The following is a 24,431-nucleotide window of genomic DNA, read 5'->3' as shown; positions in this document are numbered from 1 at the left end:
TAATAATTTTCACTAAAGCCGGCATTCTTTTTGACATAATTCTCTCATTACTTATCTAACTTTGTATTTAGAAGACATATAATTACTCTCATACTTCATTCCATATAACCATCTCTTTTACCAAAAACCTTTCTCCCATAGATATTTTCACTAGTTCAAAAATATGATTATCATGTAAGGATTTCATCTCATCCTTCATTGTGTGCAACCATTTTTATTTGTTGTGCTCTCCAAGCCTTTGTATAACATTTTGGTTTTTCCTTGTTTGTCTTGATATTTTCTTGGTCATTTTCATCAATAGGATTGTACATCTTATATTTGTAATCATGTTGTTTATCATTATGAGTATCAATATTTACATTGTATATAGGTTGTGGAACTAGTTCAACATCACTACATAATTATCTTTCATGAGGCTAAACTTCTCCACCTAATCAATATCTTTAATGGTTTGTTATTCTATGAAACTTTACAAGTACTTTTGAATTTTTTGACCAAAAATCAATTAGATATCAAGATGAGAAACTTTTCAGTTGCAATTAGAAACGGTATAATATAATGAGTATGCTAAAATCATAATAATCTTATCTATTTCCTCTATTAGTTTAATGTCATATTTTAGTAATGATTTGTTCACACAATTTTAGTCTAAGTAAGACAAATAAATTTCACAAAGATTAACTTTTTTTTTGGTACATGAATATTTTTTTTTTTAAAAATTGATAAGGTTAATTGATCCCAAATAAGATATTGTTGTTCTACCTTTTTTTAACCTCTTTAGTGACTTGTTTTATTACTTTTACTGAAAACTATGTTAACATTTTTCATATTTTAATCCATTAGCTCCATCTTTATGCATTTTAGACATTAAATATTGAATGTAATTCAAAAAAAAAAATCAATTTCTCTTTTTAGTTAATTAATGACTTCACTAGAATTCGCATAATAATTTTCTACTTAATATAACACTCAATCACTTTCAAGATTGGTACTTATTCTTACAAACCAATTGAGCTTTATAACAGTGAAGTAGATTGTGAACAATTCCTCTAATTAATGTGTGACAAGTCATTCGTGAAGAACTGTAACTACAACACTATTTTTGTATTTAAAAGAAAAGTACCGAGATGTAATTTTAAATAGTTGTTTCTGAATATATTATTGACAAAAATTGAATCATTATTTGAAAAGAAAAGTACCAAGATGTAGTGTGTATTGAAATAATCAGCTATGGTACTTCATCACAGTGGTCTCCTTTAAATTTCTCAACAATATATTAAATTTTGAATAGAAAATATAAATATCTGAAAGGTTATATTAAAAGGAATTCCTTTTTTAATTGCATTTAAAAAGAAAGTAAAAATGAAATAGATCCTTATTAATATTGGTTGAAAAAGAATGATGAGGTGAAAAGTGTAGCAGTAGTGGTATGGCGATGAAAATACGAGCAGAGGGGTAAAAAGAAGGATGCAAACAAAAAACAAAAAGCGGTAAAGTTAACTGAAATTTGAAGAATTTAAAAAGGCAAGTTATTTTCTTTGATCAAATGGACTAGAGTTTCAGACGAAAAGGACGTATGCAAGAAAATGGAATGGTCTGAACGTCACGCTTCTTCCACTCTCTCTCTCTTTCCACCCTCCATACATAAAATATTTATAATTACACCAAAAAGATCAACTTGATGACACATGATGCTCCTCTTTGAGTGTGTGGTGTGGTAATAAAAACATAAAATTTGTTTTCAATCATAAGCAACAATCACCGAATAAATTATTAAAAAAAGATATAAAAATTTGCCAGGGTTAGAGATGAAATTGTACTGTGTAACATCATTATATTATAATAATAAAATATTAAAGTGCCACTCCTTCAATCAAAAAAGTCAAAAAGTCTTGGTATTTATCGTCAACTTGTCATTCGTTAGGGTTTGCAGGGCTATTATTCCATCGGTTCTTCTTCTGGGTGTTGCTTAAATCTGTGGAAAGTTCATTTATTTTCGATTTTCATGCGACCAGGTTGCTCAAGATCACTTTTTTATTTTACTCTTTTTGATATCAAATTTGGGGTGTTTCCCTTTTGCAAGTTTATATATTTGAGCTTTGTTTTTAGAAGGTGGGCCTTTTTGTTTTCATTTTCAAAATTAGTATTTTTGGGGGGTTATTTTGATGCTGCAGAGGCTTTGGTTTTGAGTTCCAAAATTTTGTCTTTGTTTCGAAAGGGCGTACGGAGAGTGATGCTGTCTCACTGCTATTTTTCCTTTCTGTTCTTCCAACTCTTCTTTTGGTTCCAATGTTATGACACCGAATTTGTGACTGTTTTGTCATGATTCCTGTTTCTTGAGCTCAAACAAATTTAGTTTGTTTAGAATTTTACCTTTGAGAAGCTTGTTAAATTGTGGTTTTCTTGTTGAAGATTGTGTGTTCCAGTTTCTCTTCTTCCCTTTAGGTGGGTTTGACTAAAGTCGTGTGTGCCTTGTGAAATGGGTTCAGGGTCTTTTGGGGTTAAGGTTTGTGGAGAGATATGATGGTCGTTGTGCTGAGCATGGTTATTGATGGGTAGCAGAAGTAGAACGGTAAACGTTACCAGTAAGGACACCAACAAGGTTGTGAACGGGATGCCAAGCTACGCTCCTCCATTGCCTTCTTCGAGTTCCATGTAAATTTTCCAGAGGACCCTTATGTTTCTTAATGTTTATTTTTGTTCTTTATTGGTCTTATTATAGTTTCCTGGGATCAAGTTTGTTTTGTTCTATAATTCTCATGTGGGTAGGTTATTTATATGGTGTCTATGTTTCCTAGTTTAGTGTAACTCTTATGTAACTGTTCATGTTGTTGAGGAACTGTGATGTGTTGCTGGTGACATTTAGGCCTTATTGGTTGCAGAGGACAGGGAAATAATGAAAATGATTTAATATTTAATGTATCTGTTTATGGGAGATTCTTTATTCTATAGTGGAGACAAATTCTCCTGTTCACTTCATTATGCTGATTCATTCATCCCTCGTAGTTTCTTCTATATAATTCTAGGAAGTTGAAACTATACAACCCTGTACTGTAGGGTCTTATTTTCCGTTCTTGGTGGCTTCATGTTTTCTTAAAAGTTTACTATGACTTTTTGTTTTTGAATTTTCTCATGTATTTGTTATTAGATCTTGAGCATCCAAGTATGACTTTTCTTTAGCTTGGAAACATGTACTTTGACAATGACTCCATGGCTTTCTCAGTCCGGCTTAGATGATTGGCTATGCATTCAGATACTTCTTTTACGTGTTATCATGATTTTGGTTTCAGGGGCATAGAAGCAACTAATGTTCATCCTTCCCGCATTTCTGAATTTGGAACCCTAGAGCAGTCTCTTGGATTTCGTGTCGAGGATACCATTAACCTTAGCAGAAGTATGTTGCTCATGTTTTGATCTATAATTGTTGGATTCCATTTTTGTTGGTGTTTATGGTTGCTGTGACTCGCTGTTTTGTTAATTTAATATCTTGTCCCATAATCCCATTGCTTGCATTGTTGTACTTGCCATTATTTATCTAGGCACAATAATATCCTTTTCAAGTGATTTCACTTGTTTGTGACTTGCTCCTAACATAAGTGTTCCATTCTATATGTTCTACCTCTTGGGGGTAATATCTTTATTTCTATGAAAGATGCTGCATGCACTTATTGGTTAGTGCTCAGGATTCATTTGTTTGGCTTTTGTGCCAAATTAGATTGTTGTATACCAACTAAAGAATAATATGATATTCTTTTCAGTTCTCCCTTAAGCTACCTTTTAAGTAAGGATATCAGTTTTTTTTTTTTTGGTATCTTGTGGAGATAGTCTGTTAATGGTGTAGAATTTTATTTAACTAAGCACAGCTTTGTGAATTCACCATGGTGTAGAATTCGTTTGTCCCATTTCTGTGCCTGATTGTGATGTATATTTTATATCGTAAATTCATATTTTCTTGTATGGTTTTCACTCCCTTAGTCGTTAACATGAACCTTCACGTTATTTCTACCTTAAAATCTTTATTTGCTAAATTTTCCAGAAGAAATGTGTTTCCTCAACTATGGTCCTTCAAAACCAATTACAAGATGTAGGATTGTGGTTGGAGTAAAATAGCTGGACACTAAACCAGAGTTGTGTTTGATTTGCCTCAGAAAACTTGTGTGTGTGTGTGTGTCAGTTTTAAAATATTAATGGAAATGCATCATATTGAATTGTCATCTTTCTTTTCGTGCCTTATCAAACCTCTATTTGCCCTTTTTGTTTTTTATACTGTCTTTCAGATCCAGTGTTTAGTCAAATGAAATCAAATAGCCAAGCTCTAGGTGCTGATATTCAATTTGGAGCTTTAAATAAGGTACATTCTTGTCCTCTATATGTGCTTACATCCTTCTAAGAATCAACACGTTACAAATTACTGTGAATTCCTTTATTTCATACTCTTCTCTTACATGTAAGGTGCAGTCAATTGTAACATCGGATATAAATCTCTCTGCTGCTATTGCTGGGTCTCAGACATTGGCATTACAGAAAGACACACAACCAAATCTTGCCTCAACATCTGGTCATCGTGAGAATTGGGGAGAGACCAACATGGCCGATGCTAGCCCCAGGACCGATACTTCAACAGATGACACGGAAGAAAAAAATCAACTGGTACTTATTTTGGTTGTGTGTAATATAGTTTATTCTGCATCTTGGATTTACTTTATTCATCCATTTAATGACATTTGGATATGCCCCCAAGAATTATGACATTTAGAATTATTATGATTCCAATTTTTTTACCATACATATATAAGCATACTTATTTGTACTCTAAAATATGGTGCTTCATTGTTGTTTGGCAGCCTGAAAGGGGTGAATCCAGCGATAGATCTAAAGATAAATCGGATCAAAAGGTTGTATGCAGTAATCTTGTTCAAATAGGATAAGTCTTTGGTTATTATGTGCTAATTTTTCTTTATTATTTTTCATTCAGACCTTAAGACGGCTTGCTCAAAATCGTGAGGCTGCCAGGAAAAGCCGACTGAGGAAAAAGGTAAGACATTTTCGGTTAATTATACATGAACTTGTAAAATTATTGTTATGATTTGGTTAGTTGTTCAATGTGCCATATTATTGAGACCCAACAATTTGTCATATGTTAGTATATACATTTCTTCACTTCTTTTTGAAATTATTCTTTCTATTCCTTCAGGCATATGTGCAACAATTAGAGAGCAGTAGGCTGAAACTGACCCAACTTGAGCAGGAGCTCCAGCGAGCCCGCCAGCAGGTTCGGTTACTTGTATTTTATTCTGTCCTCTAAAATTTTGGTACCTACCATTTGAAGTCCCCTTTTTTGTCAGCTTTCATAATTGGATTCTGTTACTATATAAGGTGTTTCAATTGGGTTCTTAATCTTTTCCAGGGAATATTTATTTCAAGCACTGGAGATCAGGCCCAGTCAATGAGTGGAAATGGTATTTAAACATCTTGTACAATCTTGGAAAATTTTGTTTGATTAAATTATCTTCTTTTTTTGCGTAGTTGTAGTTTGACATTCAATTAAGAATATGTGCATCCTGAAATTTGTTTACATGTAAATTTTTGCATTGGCAATTTGGCAGAAAGCTGATTTCGAGTTTCTGTCGCTAACCAACATGGATTTGCTATACACCAGAATATCTATCTTTTACTTAAGTTCTCCACAAAGTTTTCTGTGATATGATTCCTTTTCATGATGCAAACCATTGTTTGTTGGATACACTTATGATGGTTCTCATTGTTCATTGATGAACATCGACTATTTGATTGTTTCTTGCACCATTTCTGTGCAATGAAGTGCTGAATTCTTCTGTACACCATAGAACTCGGTGTTATTTGCCTTGGTTAATTGCATCACACCTAAAGCCAAGTCCACTGATTTTGAACTCTTAACAACATGGTACTCAGTAGCAAGGATGTCACGGCAGGGTTTTGCCAAAATTTGTGTTTTTTGTTTCAAATCCTAAATCAATTTAATCAACTCGTTGCACAGGTGCTATGGCGTTTGACGTAGAGTACGCGCGATGGCTAGAAGAGCATAACAGGCAAACAAATGAGCTAAGGGCTGCAATAAATTCCCATGCTGGAGATATTGAACTTCGAACAATCGTTGATAATTTCATGGCTCAATTTGATGATATCTTCAGGCTGAAAGGTATTGCAGCAAAAGCTGATGTTTTCCACATTCTCTCAGGAATGTGGAAGACTCCAGCTGAGAGGTGTTTCATGTGGATTGGAGGCTCTCGCTCGTCTGAACTCCTCAAGGTGAAAAGTTTGTCATTTATCCATGTTCTGTAATTACATGTTTTTTTTTCTAGTTCGAATATTCACTTCATTCACTGCAACAAAAGAATCAAAATAGATATGCCTATAGATATTGTAGGAAAAACTTTCCAATTGTAGAATAAATAACAATTTTTGAACAGTTTTATCTTGACAATAATTGATTCCAGTGTTGAGTTTAAGTTTCATATACCTTTATCATGTTGTGCCTTTCTAAGATTTGATTGACACTGTTGCAGCTTCTTGTGAGTCAGTTGGAGCCTCTAACTGAGCAACAGTTGATGGGCATATACAATTTGCAGCAGTCATCCCAGCAAGCTGAAGATGCTCTTTCCCAAGGGATGGATGCATTACAGCAATCACTGTCTGAGACATTGGCTAATGGTTCACCCAACTCATCGGGCTCCTCGGGAAATGTGGCAAATTACATGGGCCAAATGGCTATGGCCATGGGAAAGCTTGGTACTTTAGAGGGTTTTCTTCGCCAGGTAATCAACCTTACATGTGTTTTTCAGTTTAGTTCTGTTAAATCTTTATCTTTTTGAACTGTAAAGAGGTCTCAAGCTTAGAGTTAAATGAGTTTAATTTATGTACTTTCTTCATTTCAAAAAAATAATAGTCTTTTAAGGTCACATTAAGTGCTGGAAGTCCTACATCGACCGGAAATAAGACCAACTTAAAGTATATAAGTGAGTGTAAACCTCATCTTATAAGTCAGTTTTACGAGGTTGAGTTAGGCTTAAAGTCTACTTCTTAACATCAAGAAATATTTAAACTGGACCTAAACTATACCAAACATGACGGATTCACTCATCAAATACTAATCATATTAGTTCATTTTATCTTCTTCATGTTGCCAGGCTGACAATCTGAGACAGCAGACACTCCAACAGATGCTTCGGATATTAACGACGAGGCAATCAGCTCGAGCTCTTCTCGCGATTAGCGACTATTTTTCGCGGCTGCGAGCCCTGAGTTCTCTGTGGCTTGCCAGGCCAAGGGAGTGAAGCATTGGGAAGGCTCCATTTGTGGTCTTTTTTTCAAGTCTGATGAGATGACCCTCTTGAAGACTGATGACTGAATCATGGAAGGTGGTGTCTTTTGACAATGAAATCCTGTAGAAGAAGCCTAGTTGTGGTGCTATAAACATTAGATGCTATGATTTTTCTACTCTGCCAACTGCTGGTGTGGTGCAACATTTTTCTTTAAGCTTTTCTGTGCTTTCAAAATAGTCTCAATAATTTGATTATATAGGTGTATGATAGATAGAAGTTGTTGAAGGGGAAAATGTAGAAATAGTATCTGTATTGTAGGTTATAGTTGTTCATTATATTTCAGAAAGCAGCTTTTGTTTGAGGGGGGTTTCCTCTCTTTAGTTTCATTTCCTGTTTAATGTTTTGTGGTTGGTTGCACATATGGCTCCATGGGTGTATGTATGTTTGTATATATACGTTCTCTCTTGTTATATTTGTTAGAAAGACATTACTAACTAGTAACTCAATTTGTTTCATCACTTGTTTCTCTATTTTATACACTTTCATGAGAAAAAGTGGTTGTTTCTTTTGGAAATGCATTTTGGAAACTATAACATTTATGGACAATTACAAGTTTTCATGCGAAGTTGTCTCACGTGGGGTTCAAGTACAATGATGGTTAGTCTCAGGCATATTTATGGACATTAGTACTTTGATTCTATGGAGTATATAAATCTAGAAAATTCTAATAGGTTTTCCACTTTATTAAATCATAGGTGTAAATATATAAGCTGTTCTAAGTTTTCATGTACGTTATAATTAAGGTATTTCTTTAATTTCTACAAAATTTATAGAAATACATTTTATATTGTATATTCCTTTTGTATATTTTTTTCTCAACTAAGCAACTACCACTAACTCTTATATATATTTCATCATTTATCTATCTTTTTCATGTATAATAAACATAGCTTCAAATTATATTTAATTAAGTTTATTGATATTTTTATAAATAAAATTTTAAGGTTATAACATGTTTAAAAATGGTATATTTTAGAATATCATATTGATAGTAGTAGTTCTAGTTTATTGAATTGTTTTTCAAAAAACAATGATTTTACTATTATAACCCTACAAGATTCTCTTTGGATTAGCTATAAAGTATAGCATCTTGGAATATATTTATTGATTACCAAACAATGCCACTTTAGCCAATATATAAGCTATTCATGATGCTTCAACATCACCTCAGAATCAATTAAATCATACAATTTCAACCGTTAATTCCTCAGATTCTGATACTATTTCATACAAAAACCATTATGCTATAATAAATATTTTATTGAACTTTTTTTTTTTTTTCATCAAATGAAAAGGTTGATAACTGGCCTTGTAGAGAAAGTGGAAGAAGAAGGAAATACTCAAATTATGCAAGAATGAGATCAACAAATTTAAGAATAGTTATAAATCTAGGAAGAATCTTTTATAATTGTTTCTATTCCATTTTCATTTTCTACTTTTTCTTTTACTTCAATTATTCACTTTAATATTAAAGGTATTTATGGCCAAAATTTAATTTATGTTTACATTGTTCTCTCTTTCTATCTTATCTTAGTAAGGATGAGTTTGGCATGCTTTACTTTTTAATATCTCTAATTTAAAGTGCTATTTAAACTTTCCAATTCCTCAGTATGTCAACTCTTTAAAAGTTATAAATTAAATAATGTGAAACTAATTTTCTACTTTTGAAATATGCAAATATTTACAACAAATTTAATCAGTTATAAACTGAAGAGCTAAAAATACAAATAATTTTTTTCCTTCTATGTAATCTTTATTTTATAATTAACTAATTGCTGAAGAAATTTACATCATCTTTTTTTTCCTTTTAACCATTTTTTTCTACAAGAAAAACTGAGTCTGATAAGAATTGTAATGCTCTAAAGTCAACACGTTAGCGATTCATCAGTTGTTAAATTGATTGAAAGAAAAGCCCCAGAATTCGAAGGTTCAATTAAAGTATAACAATCCAAGAAAACTAATTGCAAAATATTAAGTAGTACTGAAACATTCAAAGTAACGTAACCTTTTTTTAAAGTTTTTTACGTAAACAAATGTTAGTGTTCAAATCAAGCATTAAATTTGTATCTCTGAGTACATAATCAAATTCGATTTTGTTAATTTGTTCATTATCACCAAATTTACCTTTTCCGAAAAACTAGGTTTTAACACTTCACAATATGCTCGAACTCACGTTGTGTAATAATAACTAGCTACGACTAGCATGTTATGATTATATACAAATGAAGTCAATGAAGATGAGTTGGAAGAGACTAATAGAATGGAATCTCTGTGAGTTTAAAAAGATATTTGGGAAAATTTTAAATATAACAAAACATATTTGTATTGTGTGAAGGAAGAGATAAAAATGAATCTAATAGAGGCCTGTTATTTTTTTTGTTTTAAACATAAAGTGAAATGAAATTAATTACATTAAATAAAATTTGTATGTTCGCAATACATAGATAAATAAGTGACTAAATGCATACATTTTGAGTTAATTAGGTCACATTTTTTAGTATAAATTTCATCATCATTTTTGAAAAATATTTTGCAATTCAGTCATTTTTGTTTACACAATGTTACGTGTTAACTCATAATTTTTTGTTTAATTTTTTTTAATTTTAAAATAAAATTGCCAAAGTCAAATGAGGGAGTCCTATCACGTGGTTGAGAAAATGTGGCGTGACAATGACAATACCACATGTCACGATTAGAACATGTGTCATGTGAAAAATCTCAATTTAAACCCTCTATTTATTACTTTGTCTCACTTTAGTCCAATTTTTATTTTAATCTTGTTAAAAATATTAATTTTAATAAAAATATCATTATAACATTTATATATACTACAAAAAAGCTCATAAATAGTAACCAATTTTAGTGATCAATTATTGTTAGTAACTATAATGACCAATTTACAAAACTATAAATTATTGGTTATTAAAATAGTCACTATTATGAATAAAAACTTATAATTGGTCACTAAATTGGTCTTTAAAATTAGTTACCAAAGGAAATTGGTTACTAAAGATTAGCTACCAAGGTTTTGACTACCAAATGAATTAGTTTCTAAATTAGTCTCTAATTATTTAATGACCAATTATAATATTTTATTCATAAAAGTAACTATTTTAGTAATCAATAATTTTCAGCTTTTGAATTGGTATATAAATTGGTTACTATAGTGACTAGTTGTTTTTTGTTTCTAAAATTTGTTTCTAGTTAAGGATTTTCTTGTAGTGATTGATAACGTTATTTTCTACCTTTTATTGTTGCTAAGTTTTATGAATAAAATCAATTTCTCCATAGCTTTTATCTTGTTTAATCCTCAAGTTCATGATGTTTTTGCATTTTTTGTATTTTAGTTGTTTTATTTCTAATCTCTATTATGAGTGTGTGAAATAAGTCAATAAGAAGCAATTATGGTGGAGGAAAGCAAGCTCGAACTCAAGAAAGCATGATTGGACAAGAAATATTGATTTTAAGACAAATATCCATGTCAGGAGGCACTGGAATCGTGCCCAGTACTGCAAACATGCAGAAATAACTCACCTATAGGTATTTACTGTCTTGGACCAATCTCGGAAGGCCAAAAAACAACCATTGGGCGCCAGGCTAACTCGTTGGGCGAGCTAGTTTCCCGCTTGGCTAAAATGACAGCACATAACTATAGTATTTTAGTTGTTGGGCGAAAATATGACTCGCCCAACGAGTTACAAGTCTGAGAGCGTCAATTTTAGACCTCGCTGAGCGAGAATGAAGTCGTTGGGCGAGAATATCGATCATAATACGCGAATATGATTATTTAATCATGTTTCTATGAGAGTTTTGGGGGATTCCTCAGTTTTTTCACGAATAGAAACACCTTGGGTGCTAGGGAGAGACTCTTGGAGGTTATTAGCGGTGTTGGGAAACTCTCCCTTCTCATTCTTGGGTTTCCTTCTTCATCCATGGAGGTTTTACCCCTTTTGGGTTGGAGATGATGATGGGCTACGAAATTAGAGATGGAGATGCGAATGAGAGGCGCAATTGGAACATGAAGCAGTATTCAAGAACCTTGGGAGAGGAATTCTTTCTACTTTATGGTTCCAATTTCTTCCCTATCCTTCAATTTTGTAAGACCCTAAGTTCTCCACCATGGAAAGCATTTCTATTTGTTAAGATTAGATGTAAAAATCTGAATTATTGTGTAAAATTGTGTTGTTAAAGTATATGTTTTTTCGATTCAAGTTAGTGTTTGATTTTCATGCTTCATGCTTGATGTAGATTGTTCCCATACTTGATTTATGATTCTTGAGGTGTTGGGAAATATCTTTAGAATCTAGACTTGAAATTGAATACCTAATGTATGCTTATATCTAGGAATAGAACTTGGTTCATTAGTAATCTTAGACTCTTGAGACTAATGCATGTTTCACTTGTGAGGATTCAAGGGATTGAAACTTGATAAGTGATCATAGGCTCTAAGGCTCTAGGAATAGGATTTGAGTAATCTTGTGAGTTGATTTTGACTTGAATATAGAACTAAGATGTTTGATGATGCATAAGAATGAAGTGAAGTCTAATATTGGCAAATTGTAAATACTCTATGTTAATTTTCATATTGCACACCAACTGTTTGATAAAATACAAAAAGAGTTTATTAATGTTTTGTAAACTTTGTGTCTAATTGGGTCGTGAATTGCAATAATTGTCATGCGTTGCACAAGTCCCTTGGGAGAGAACAATAAAATACATATTACTTGTTACGTGCGACCGATGCACTTGTCGTGCTGGTTTTTCACAATAGTGATAAAAGTTAAATTTGGTCTCATTTTGAGGAGGGATGAATTTGCTCTCGTTTAAAGAAAATGGGATTGAATTGAGACTTAATAACAAATATAGGGATTAAATTGAAATTTTTCACATGACATTTGCCCCAATAGTTATACGTGACACTACCATTGTCATGTTACATTACTTTTGCCACATGACAAAACCCCTCATTTGACACGTGACAATTTTATTTTTGAAGACATCTAAAAAATATTGAAAGAAAAAAGTACAATTACTTATTTAGTCCCCCTAATTTTGTGGTTTAGTTAAATTTAGTCCCCTTATTATTGGTTGGTACAATTTACTACCCCAATTATTTTAGAGGGTTCAATCTGGTTCTCTCCATTAAGTTGAAGTCAATAAAGTGTCCGTACAGGACACGTGTCAAACTATGAAATTTTTAATTTTTTTCTAAAAATTTATAAACTGCCATTTGTTAGATTACCGTCGTGCCATGTGACAGTGCTAATAGTTGTTTTTAATTTAGTCTTCAATTAAAATTTTTTATTTAATTTAGTATCCTTATTTTTTAAAACGATCCACTTTTGTCCACTCCAAATTGAGACAAAATTAATAAATAAGCTTAATTACAACTTATATATACATGTTACAATAATTTTTGTTAATATATACATCAAATCAGTTTACCTAGATATGCAAATTATTTTATTTTTTTCATTTTTACCTTTGTAATTTTTTACACTTGTAAAAAATAAAATAATTTGAATATTTAGGTGTAGTGATTTGATGTATAAATTCAAAAAAAAATATTTTAACATATATATATAAGTTATAATTAAACTTATTTACTAATTTGGTCTCAAATCGAAAATGATAAAATTGGATAGTTTAAAAAATAAGGGTATAAATTGAACAAAAAATTTAAATAAAGGACTAAATTGAAAACATATATTAACAATGTCATGTGTCACGACTGTAAACTGCCACATGGCACCATAGTAACCTGACACGTGACAATTTATAAATTTTTAGAAAAAAAAATTAAAAAGAATTTCACAGTTTGACACACTGTCCTGTAGAACACGATGTTAACTTCAACTTAACAGAGATAACTAAATTGAACCTTCTTAAATAATTAGGGTACTAAATTGAACCAATTAATAATAAGAAAACAAAGTAAACTTAACCAACACATTATGAAAGTAAATCAATAATTATACTATAAATAAATAAATAAATAATCCACAAATTGATATATGACGCATCAGTTAGTATTGTATTAGCGAAAAAAACCAAATTACGATACATTTTAAAAATAAGAATAAAATTGAGAAAAAAATAATTGATTACCTAAACAAACAACCAAAAATTGACACACATACTGTAAATTTATGCACACGATCCTAAGCAAACAACCAAAAAACTCGCCTATGCATCTTGTATATGTGTTTTAATCTATAAACACTAAAACCAATATCATTTAGGTTATATTTTTCAGAAGGCAGAGATATCTGCTTCTGAGTAAATACTGCAGAGATATTATTGAAAAAAAATGGTTATCTCGCACTGGTTGCTTAACTTATAAGTTAACTCATATCTTATTTTTTAAAATATAAAACTAAACTTATACACTGTAAGAAAAATATAGCTCTTTTTACCTTCTAGCATACCTTTTATGTTTTATTAAAGTTTTAAATCAAAATATTTGGAAACTCAACTAGAACATTTAGTTCCAAGTTTATTTATAGAGAAAACGATAATTATCAATGTTTCAACTAATATGGAGCTATTAATATGTATAATTTCAATACTTTAGGATTTCTCCAATTATTTTGAAAATGAGTATATTTATCATTTTAATTAAATCGAAACTAGCTCCATAAGTTAAAAAAAAAAGGTTAATTATTCCACCATTCATATTCATCCGTAGTTTAAATGTGAGTTTTTAAAGTGATTTTTATAGGATATGTGGAATGTTATATTTTTTAATATTTTTTCTCTCTTTCCTATGGCAATTGTTTTCCATACAAAAACAAGTTTTCAAAATTAGTATTGAATAATTGGTTCTTTGGTTGGTGGCCAACTCACTTTGTTTTTTGGATGTAGAGTTAAATTTTTATTCTGAGAAAATCTTCTTAGGAACTTATTTTAGAGAGGCCTAATCCTTAAATCATGGTGTGATATCATATTATATCAGTCAGAAAGATAAGAGAGACAAACTTTGGATTTTGATTTCATATTTTTGAATGAAACCCCTACACGCTTGTGCAGGGACCAATTTCTCTGCTCTTTTTTATTTTCCCTTTTACAGAGGAAACGTTGGATTAAAGTTTATTCCAAACGTCACAACCACCTTTCGAAACAATGAAGAATTACTCAAAAATATAGTTTTTTGAGATTTTTATTGCTATGCAAGAATTTGGAGAGAAATATAATAGCTCGAGTGATTAGTATTATCACGTAAGTGACCGGGTGTTCAAGTGATAATATTATGCACTTATTAATATTAATAATAATAATAATAATAATAATAATCCTTATTTGAGCGTTGTTCGAGGGACAACTTAACACTTGGGTAAGATATAGAAAAATAACAAATTTTTAAAAATATCTTTAGAATCCATAATTTGGTGTTTTGTCTATTTAAATAAGTTTATAATGACTATATACAATTATTTAATGCATAGTTTCATGTTACGAGGAGTATAACTCTATTTGACTATTCCAAACAATTAATATGTTCAAAACCTAATAAATCACCTTGAAAACTAAATTATCTAAATGTTAAATTTGTATCAAACAAATAGACAAATTCGGTATTCAATGTAATTGTAATACACATATCAAACTCATATAATCCAAATGAGTTACCATAACGAACAATATACCACTAACATACAATTTTTTTTAAATCTCATGTTAACTAAAGATCAAGTCAATTTATAATATATAAATGTATACGAATCTCACCTTATAAGTTAGTTTGATAAGATTGTGTTAGATTTAAAATTCTTAACATGGTACCAGAATCTATCACAGTGAAATTTATTCTTGTTGAATCTATTGTTCCATCTCATCGCCCATCGAGTCGCTATCAAAACACTCATTAATGTATAGTTTCACATTCGTGATGTATAAAGCCCATTTCTTAGCATTCCTACTACAAATATAGGGTTGTAAGATAAAGTTGTCAAAATTTAGTAGTCAAAAAATTATTTTCCAATTATTTAACATGCTTATTAGAAAATGAACTAATTAAGAGAATAGTATTAATCAACCAAAAGAAATGATAAAATTAAAACACATTCATAAATAAAATAAGAAGAAACAACAAAAAGAAAAAGACTCACTAAACCTACCGATTAAATAAATCTTCAAATTTGAAACTTATGGAAAGCATAAATAAAAAAGGACATACAAAATATAAGCAATCAATTTTTTTATTTTTTAAAAAAGTTACAAAAATTAGTAAGTTCAACAATTCCTCTACAGTATGTTCTTTTGGGTGAATATACTGTTCACAAGGAATGAGAAGCAATGATTAGGGAATTAGTAATGTGTTCTTTTGGAGGTGATGCAAGGTAATGAGAAGAGATGATTAGATAAATTCACTGAAAATTCAATTCCACTATCTATATTGAGATTTGAGGGTGACACAACTAGATTTACTAAATTACTCCTTCATTATTTAATTTTTGTTGCATGTGATTTAACTCATAAAATCAATACACGTGGTTTCAGTTCACTTTATTAATTATATGTTAACCATAATAATAATAATTTATTATGATTATAATAAAATTTTATTATTTCTAAAATTACTATTAAAAAGAAAAAAAAATTTCAAGTAAATAAATTATTTTTCACCTTATATATTAAATTTATTTTCTATAATAATAAGGACATTTTGTTAATCTATTTTTTTCTATTAATTTTTTTTTAATATATCATATCAGTCAATTCAATTATAAACTTTATCTTCTATTCCACTCTGAAATCACTCCTAAATCTTAAAAAGAAAAAAACTCCATTTCCAATCCTTCCAATCTCTTATTCTCCTTCTCTCTCCAATCCTTTATCTCAAAAGAACACGGCTTAAAAAACAAAATTTTATATCACACTTTAAATTAATATGATATATTCATTTTGTTTAAATCCATTTTTCGGTCTTATAAATGTGCAATTCTGCCTCATACAAAAATTAACTTCATATTTTATTCTTTGATTTACAAACTAAGCAATCCAAATTCACTGCTGGTACACTATCAAAATTTATGACAAAAAAAAGTACTAATATATTATATTTGTGAGTATAACCAGGTTAGTTAGTTATCCATATTAGGATATTAATAATCACACTCAATTAATAAATTTAACTATTAATAACAGAACATTAGTATGACATTGTTTTGAAAAACTATTATGGAAATAAAAATTATCCTTAATAAATAAAAATAAAAAAAAATTATTTTTTATAAAAAGACAAAATGTGTGATTTAGGTTTTGTCGATGGAATTGGATTGAAGTTTTATATACTCCCACTCCCATGTGCTATCCTTCCCTTCTTATTCCATTTCCTCTCCTGTACCTACCCTAAACTAAACCCTACTTATCATCCCATCCACCTATTCCTTTCTTTTCATTCTTAATCATTTCCACCAACCAAACCATTCTTCCACCTACACGTATAACACCATTCCTTTTCCTCCCCACACGTGTGCCATGCCAAAATTTATCAATCATAATATATCTCATTATTCCCTAAACGACTTCAACTTTGCAAAATTAAATCTAAGAATTATATACTTTATATATATTTTTTTATTCGTTATTTTCTCTTAAAAGGAGTAAAGACAAAAAAAAATCGAGTTTTTCGTTTATAGATTAAGACCGTGGTCATAACGTAAGTCGGTTTTGTTTCTATTTCCATCCCAATTATTTCGAATGTATTTTTTTTCTGTTGATATTAAGAGTTAAGAATTAATAAATTCAAATTAAATTTGGAAGAAATTAATATATTTTTCTAAACGAATTTATTCATATTTAATTCTAGTTTTGTATGAAAACTTTTTTTTTCATGAAAAATTAATTGCTTCACCTTTCTTATCATTGATTTTCCTAATTAAAATCCTGGCCCTGTTTTTTTTTTTCTGTCGCTTCCAAACGCTGCCTACACCTTAATATCACTGTCACTGCGCAACACCAACACAGTAACAGCATACATTAACACTCTTACACTACAACAACACAAACAAACAAACCCACTGTTCTCTCTTTGGTTTTTGATTTTCAAATTGTGGTTAGTTAGGGTTCTTCTTCTTCTTGTATGAGGTTGAAGCATCACTAAACAGATCTGTGATGGCGAGCACCCACATTGGGAATGCCGGAGAACCCGACCCCAAGTCCTTCAAGCCTCGCCCCAAGAAACCCTCCGACGACTTCATCACGCTCTTTCACGGCTCCGATCCGGTCCGCGTCGAGCTCACGCGCCTCCAGAATGAACTCCGAGGCATCCACCATTTCTTCAACTTCAATTTCACTCACCAACTTCTTTCTCGACGAAAAATAAAACATCATACTGGATACCTCATCGTTCGTGTGTACAAAGAGTGTGCTTTGTTCAAATTCACTGAAAAACCGAAATTAAATGAATTAACAATTAATTAATTAATTGATTCTTCTTAATTTTTATATCACGAGCTTGTTGAAACTGAGCATGGAACAAGTTAATTAAAAAATGCACTTGCTTTATTTAGTTTGATTATTCGTGTCACGTGTTTTTTTTTGTTAACTCTGGATTAGCTGGCTTGCAGAGAAAGATAGGGAGCTTGGGGACGCACTTGCGGAAATTAAGTCATTGAGGAATTCGGAGCGTCTTAAGGAAAAGGGGGTTGAAGAGGTATCTTCTCTCTTGAATTCTCTAAATGCTGTAATCCGCTTTGTAATTTTTCAGAACAGAAAATTGTATTTTATGTTAACTTCTGAGATGAAAATGGGATAGTGTCTGTCTCGGTGAACCGTTGAATTAGGCATTTCTGATTTTCTTGATTAAGTGCTCAATTGGTCAGCAAAAGATAATTGGTCCTTTGATTATTTGGTTTCATACAGTGAACTTGGAGTCTATTTGGCTAGTGAATTTGCTTAAAACTATTTTCATATTATAGAAGCAGAGCAACAGTAAATTTGAATCAATTGATCTTGAAATATAGAATTTATAGAAATCTTCAAAAACTGGGATGATAGATGAGGAAGCTGTATTATTATTGGTGTGATAATTCTGTATTATTTGCTTCTCCTGCATTTGTAAGTTGTTTCTGGGTCCATGATAAGATTTATTTATTTATTTATTTTCTAGTTGTATTCTATTCTCAACAAGGAACCTAGGTATTATGTGGTATGAACGAGATTCCCACTAAAGCAGTGAACTACTACATTTTGTTTTCCTTGTTTTCTTTGACAAAGCAAAGCAATGCACTACTGTATACATTCACTTTAGAATGTTCTCATTTCTCTAGAACAACAACACGCTTTTAGTAATTCTGAGTTGAAGTATTAAATTTTTCGAGGCTTTTGCTACGTGAATTCTGTATGTATAAGATTTTGGTAGTTAAAGATTTCAAATTTCATTTTTTATAAAGTGTTTTAATTCTGTTTAATCATCTCAGCTGACAGATGAGCTGAACAAGGTGGATGAAAAGCTAAAAGCTGCTGAAGTTCTTCTGGAAAGTAAGGTAGTAATAGTAGTTACACTAGGTATTACCTCATTGGATTTTTTCTTCACTTCTTAATAACCATTATTTCAGTGCAACTTAATGCTAGTAATATGTTTGACAGAACCTTGAAATAAAAAAAATCAATGAAGAGAAGAGGGCAGCAATGGCTGCACAATTTGCTGCAGAAGCTACTCTTCGAAGAGTTCATGCTGCACAGAAAGATGATGAAATGCCTCCTATTGAAGCTATTATCACGCCCCTGGAGGCAGAGCTTAAGCTTGCTAAGATGGAGGTACATTTTGATTACTATGTTATGCATTGAATTGATTTTCATCTGGGGCTGGATGGTAGTTTATTCAGTTATTTGATGTCCCATGGGTGTCTCATTCAATGATCAGAATCAAGTCTAAGGAGGATATCTATTTATCCTTGCTGCTATACTTTTTTAGGTGGCAAAGCTGCAGGATGACAACAGAGCACTAGATCGGCTAACCAAATCAAAGGAGGCTGCGCTTCTTGAGGCTGAGAGAACGGTTCAGATTGCTTTGGCAAAAGCATCCTTGGTTGATGATCTGCAAAACAAAAACCAAGAGTTAATGAAACAGATTGAAATATGCCAGGTTTCTGATTTCTTTTAATTTACTTGTGGTTACACTTGCTAGTAAGGCATATATATTTTTCATACTCAATGATTGGAATACAAAATTTAGTGAAGTATTTTACACCGTTGTTAGGAGGAGGGCAAAATCTTGGACAAAATGCTTCGCCAAAAGGTTGCTGAAGTTGAAAAACTAACCCAAACTGTTCGGGAGCTTGAAGAGGCAGTCTTGGCTGGTGGGGCTGCTGCTAATGCTGTCCGTGATTACCAGCGTAAAGTGCAAGAGATGAATGTAATTATTACCATTCTTTACATTCTAATTATCATATATGCTGTTTGTTGTTTTGAGTCCATTGCAGATGCTCTTAGCTGCTTATATGTTCTAACCTTCAAACTTGACATAGGAGGAAAGGAAAATTTTAGAGCGGGAAGTAGCTCGTGCCAAAGTTACTGCAAACAGGGTTGCGACTGTAGTTGCAAACGAGTGGAAAGATGCTAATGATAAAGTGATGCCTGTGAAGCAGTGGCTAGAAGAAAGAAAATTTTTTCAGGCATGTAAACTGCTCAGAAATTGCTTTTGCTTTATCTTTTGAAAGTTATTTGGATATTTCTGGTAACTGATGTTCACTAAATACTCCTGTTGATTGATGTTTTCAGAGTGTCATGTATAAGATATTTCATTTTTCCTGTTCTAATCTTTGACACTAGTCTTCTTGGTTACGTTGTGGTTAGATGTTTATATTCCTGATGCCAAGGTTAGAGGACTACTGACTGGTGAAGAGGGTAGTCAGTCATAAGTGGAAAAACTGCAAGAGAGGCTGAGAGATATTTTTTATATTATTTGTGATTCTATTTAATTTATTTTCAGCCATAACATTAAAGTGCTAGAAGGAAGTTATTTGATTGCACATAAATTAGATGAAGTTTTTTAGGCTTTATTGAAAACATGAACAATTTCATTATTTTGTAGGGTGAAATGCAACAATTACGTGATAAATTGGCTATAGCTGAGCGTACCGCAAAAGCAGAGGCACAAATGAAGGTGCATAATGTTTTATCTGACTCCAAACACTTGATTCCTATTGAAAAGCTTATTCTAAAATATTTAATTGATGTCACAGGAAAAATATCAATTGCGCTTCAAAGTTTTGGAAGAAAGGGTTAAGACATCTAATGGTAATTTCAAATTCACTGTATCAGATGGAAGAAACATTGCCACCGGGCCTTCACGGCGACAGTCTTTTGGTGGAGCTGAGAGTCTCTCTGCATCTTCTTCCAATGGATACTTATCGAGGAAAACCTCAATTTCAAGATCAGGTTCTCTAAGATCTAATAGTGCTAATGTGTTACTAAAACATGCCAAACTTTCATCTAGATCATTTGATGGTGGTAGTAGAAACCTGGAGAGAGAGAGGCGAACCTCTGATGCAAATGGGGTAGATAACATGCCAACAAACACCAATAATCAGACCGTCACCAGTGAGACTATTACTGCACACAAGGAGAGTGCACATGGTATTCAAGTAAACAAATCTATAGCAGAAAATGAAGACTGTGTTTCAGGAATGTTGTATGACATGTTGCAAAAAGAGGTCATATCTCTTAGGAAAGCTTGTCATGAAAAGGACCAGACTCTTAAAGACAAGGATGATGCAATAGAGGTATCATCTCAATTCATATATAAGATTACCTATTCCACTTTTTCCCTTGTCTAATTCATTTTTTTTTATTTAATGTTGGAAGATGTTGGCAAAAAAGGTTGATACGTTGAACAAAGCTATGGAAGTTGAGGCCAGAAAAATGCGTAGGGAAGTTGCTTCTATGGAGAAGGAGGTTGCCGCAATGCGGATAAGCAAGGAACATGACCATAGGGCACGCCGAGCTAGTGCTCCTAGGGGGAGTGTAAATTCCCATACAATTTCTACCAGGTCAATTTTCTATCTTTATTTTTCTTTACTGTGATACTGTTTTTTTTATGCTTAATTGTTTAGTATAAAAAGAAAATTATTACTTGAATAACCACCCTGCCTTTTCTATTTGCATTGGAAACTTCTACCTATTGTGCAATTCTTCTCGTTCTTGAATAACCACCCTGCCTGATCTGGTTCCAGTTACACTAGGATAACTGAAACATTTTGACCCTGAAAATAAAAGGGATTTCAGTCCTGGTATAAAACAAAGGCCGGTATCTTGAAAACGTAATTTTATTGTAAGCCTCTTATCAAGGGATGATCTAGTATGTTGCAGTGTTGATGCTTAATTTTTATGGACATTCACAGCACTTCTCATTGGATTTTCAGGAGTGCACGTAACTTTTAGCCAAAACCATTGGCAGTGAGTCCCTGTGATCCGTGCTGAACAGAGTTGCTGATTTATTATTTTTTATTCTCTTTCCCCTATCTCCTGTATTTAAGTTGTCTCGACCCCAGGGGTAAGGTGTAAAGAAAGAACCTTATGTTTTTGTAGGGAATCCATGTCCTGTAAATCTTTTTGTATACCATCTTCAGAAAGAAAACTTAGAATTAGTTGCTCCACGTGATTTGTGGAAGTATCTGAATATATAGCTTAATCTGGATTGATTCTTCTACTCCAAACGGGATTGAAAATTTCTTTGTTTTCACCAAATTCTTAGCTGAAAAAAAAAATTGATGCCATTGATCTTAGTCAGAAGTCTTTAGTGATTAAACTTATGCTCACACAAGATCCTCTTCTCCCTTGCCAGTAATATAGTAACCTTTAACAGTATCATATTTTTAAAAGAGAAACACACGGAAGCAAAATTAAAAGAGTACTAGAACAAAATATAATATTAAAGGATCTTCATCTTAGAAATACTTTCTTACAACACTTAAAATTAAGTAATTAGTAATCAATGCACTAGACATTTTTTTATTTGGAAATAAAACATGTATTTAAAAGTTATTATTGGTTAGAGACCAAGTAAGACTTAATTTAAATTCTAATCTCTAATGCTATTTTCCGTTTCTAATGTCAAGAAAACAAAAATAACTTCATTTCTAATTTCATTTCTAGTAAAAAGTGACAGAAAAAAGGTCTACTTCAACCCTAGCCTTCTACAAAGCGACTACAATACAACTAGCAAATGGTAATATAAATTCTCCCTTAATTACCCTTTGTTTATGATATTTGTCTTTTTCTCATTACGAGATGATTAATTTTTCAAATCATTACGAATTGGGGTAAGAGAATTAAAGTGTACAAAAAGTAAAAGACATATGCGAGGCCCACAAAAACTTACAGGATGAGATTCCTCTCTTTTCATTTCCAAAGATCCCTCAACCAGTATTATTTGAAAGCTGAATCAGTATTAATGACTACTTTCATAAAACAGGAATATTAATGTTGCTTGCAAGTGAGATCCCATTTAATAAATAAACTCTAATAAACAAAACATCATATAATATATTTTATCATATAATATATTTGTGACATAAATAAAATCGATCATTACAATTATCTAAAATATTATGTACTAGAAGAAAAGATTAAGGTCATAGGATTTGCTCACAGAACAAGAAATTGCAAAGAAACACGGTCCTAAAAGATTCTCAAAAGAGCGATAACAAATCAGCATAGTCTAAATTGCTGCATTTCCACCCTCCACGCGATCACCAGGAATTTCTATATTTACTCACACCAACATTGGTGATCATTGCAAGAAGAACAACCAAACAAGAAACAAATACAAAGAGAAAAAGGGTAAGATAGAGAAAAATAATTCTAACATATAAATAAATAACCAGACTATAAGCAAGAGCAACATGTGATAGCAAACAATTCAAAGATCCTATAACTCAATTGTTCAAATATATGTAATGAAATTGAATTCATTGGTTGATTGCACTTGTGGTGGTCTCTACTGTTCTGCAGAACCATTGCCAATGAGTTTCACCCTACCACACACAAGGTTAGTCCATGATCATCTAGAGCCATTATCCTGCCAAAGACTAAAAACCTCATGTTACTCTCACCACATGAACTAGTATACTCTATGTGAGTCTGATTGATTCATTAGAGTGTCAGGATGTGACTTTGCTTGAATCCTTAAGTCATTACACACCCTACTTTATCACCATAAGAGTTTTTCCATGAAACCCTTGCATATTCCACATGATATTACATAATAATAATCATCTCATGTTAAACATATCCATTACAGTCTCAAAGCATCACATCATACATGCACGATATTATACAACATGCTTTTAAGGAGTGAAACATCCAACCATATAAGAAATCAAGCAAATTTAAACACTTCCTTGCACTAGCCTCTTCGCTCAAGCTACAAGCCTTTGCTTTAGCGACGTAAGTTCTCTTACTTAAGGCGAGACATTCTTACTTGGGTGAGAGCTCGAACAGTGAGCACAGTGAGATTCTCGCCTGAGCGAGATTACTCTTTGCTCTAAAACTGAAGCTCCTCGCTTGAGTGATAACTCGAGCAAAAATAGGTAAGTTTTCTGCTATTCTCGCTTAGGTGAGGGTTGCTCGCTTAGACAAAAAGAGCAGATTTCTCCTTTGCTCGTGCATGCAAACCAGAAAAACAAAACCAAACAACAACCAGTTAATTTTCATACAATCACACACAGTATTCTGTTAGTACTTTGTTAGACAACAACTCTTTACTTGTGAAAAAACTTTAATCACCTCTTGTTGTTTATTCATACAATACATAATATATTTATAGACCCACATTTCCTGACCATTGTACTCTCAACGGCTATAAACGGCTATAAATGGTTAACTCATTAACTACCTAGACTCCAACGGCTAGTGCATTAACCACTCACAACGGCTAGTTTCTTACAACGGCTAGTTATCCATAATTGTTAATACATTTAAGTTTATTAAAAACCCAACAAAACTCCCCCGTAAACTTAAATGCTTCTTTTATTCTCCATTTTTATTCCTTTATTCTTCATCACGACTTCCAACGTGTAATAACTCTTCTCACATTGTGCTTGTCCCTTTCATGAATAGTTA

The 24,431-nt window shown here is 31.9% G+C and overlaps 2 protein-coding genes across 5 annotated transcripts; both read left to right on the top strand.

The window, feature by feature from the left end:
* Nucleotides 1-1,857: 1,857 nt before the first annotated feature.
* On the top strand, nt 1,858-7,819 carry LOC114180918 (transcription factor TGA2.3-like). Of its 2 annotated transcripts, none has more exons than XM_028067227.2 (12): nt 1,858-2,015; nt 2,490-2,655; nt 3,291-3,394; nt 4,278-4,351; nt 4,459-4,650; nt 4,845-4,895; nt 4,976-5,035; nt 5,195-5,272; nt 5,408-5,459; nt 6,017-6,288; nt 6,546-6,794; nt 7,167-7,819. In XM_028067227.2, the coding sequence occupies exons 2-12, from the start codon at nt 2,552-2,554 to the stop codon at nt 7,311-7,313; spliced, it is 1,383 nt and encodes a 460-aa protein (XP_027923028.2). In that variant the 5' UTR covers nt 1,858-2,015; nt 2,490-2,551; the 3' UTR covers nt 7,314-7,819. The 2 variants fall into 2 exon arrangements, with proteins under 2 accessions (XP_027923028.2, XP_027923016.2); XM_028067215.2 differs by having other exon boundaries at nt 4,453-4,650.
* Nucleotides 7,820-17,319: 9,500 nt separating this feature from the next.
* Nucleotides 17,320-22,024, top strand: LOC114165290 (microtubule-associated protein 70-1-like). Of its 3 annotated transcripts, XM_028049944.1 has the most exons (11): nt 17,320-17,628; nt 17,933-18,018; nt 18,785-18,850; nt 18,954-19,124; nt 19,282-19,452; nt 19,567-19,722; nt 19,835-19,981; nt 20,401-20,472; nt 20,552-21,091; nt 21,174-21,358; nt 21,731-22,024. In XM_028049944.1, exons 1-11 carry the CDS (start codon nt 17,478-17,480, stop codon nt 21,747-21,749), a joined length of 1,764 nt encoding a protein of 587 aa, XP_027905745.1. In that variant the 5' UTR covers nt 17,320-17,477; the 3' UTR covers nt 21,750-22,024. The 3 variants fall into 3 exon arrangements, with proteins under 3 accessions (XP_027905745.1, XP_085527649.1, XP_085527654.1); XM_085671523.1 differs by lacking the exons at nt 17,320-17,628; nt 17,933-18,018 and having other exon boundaries at nt 18,807-18,845; XM_085671528.1 differs by lacking the exons at nt 17,320-17,628; nt 17,933-18,018; nt 18,785-18,850 and adding an exon at nt 18,854-18,872.
* The last annotated feature ends 2,407 nt before the right edge of the window (nt 22,025-24,431 follow it).

Source organism: Vigna unguiculata, chromosome 1, assembly GCF_037176805.1.
Source record: "Vigna unguiculata cultivar grain cowpea cultivar isolate G323 ecotype 2 chromosome 1, ASM3717680v1, whole genome shotgun sequence".
NCBI lineage: Eukaryota > Viridiplantae > Streptophyta > Magnoliopsida > Fabales > Fabaceae > Vigna > Vigna unguiculata.
The sequence above is the reverse complement of the archived record's forward strand: the minus strand, read 5'-3'. Positions and strand labels throughout refer to the sequence as shown.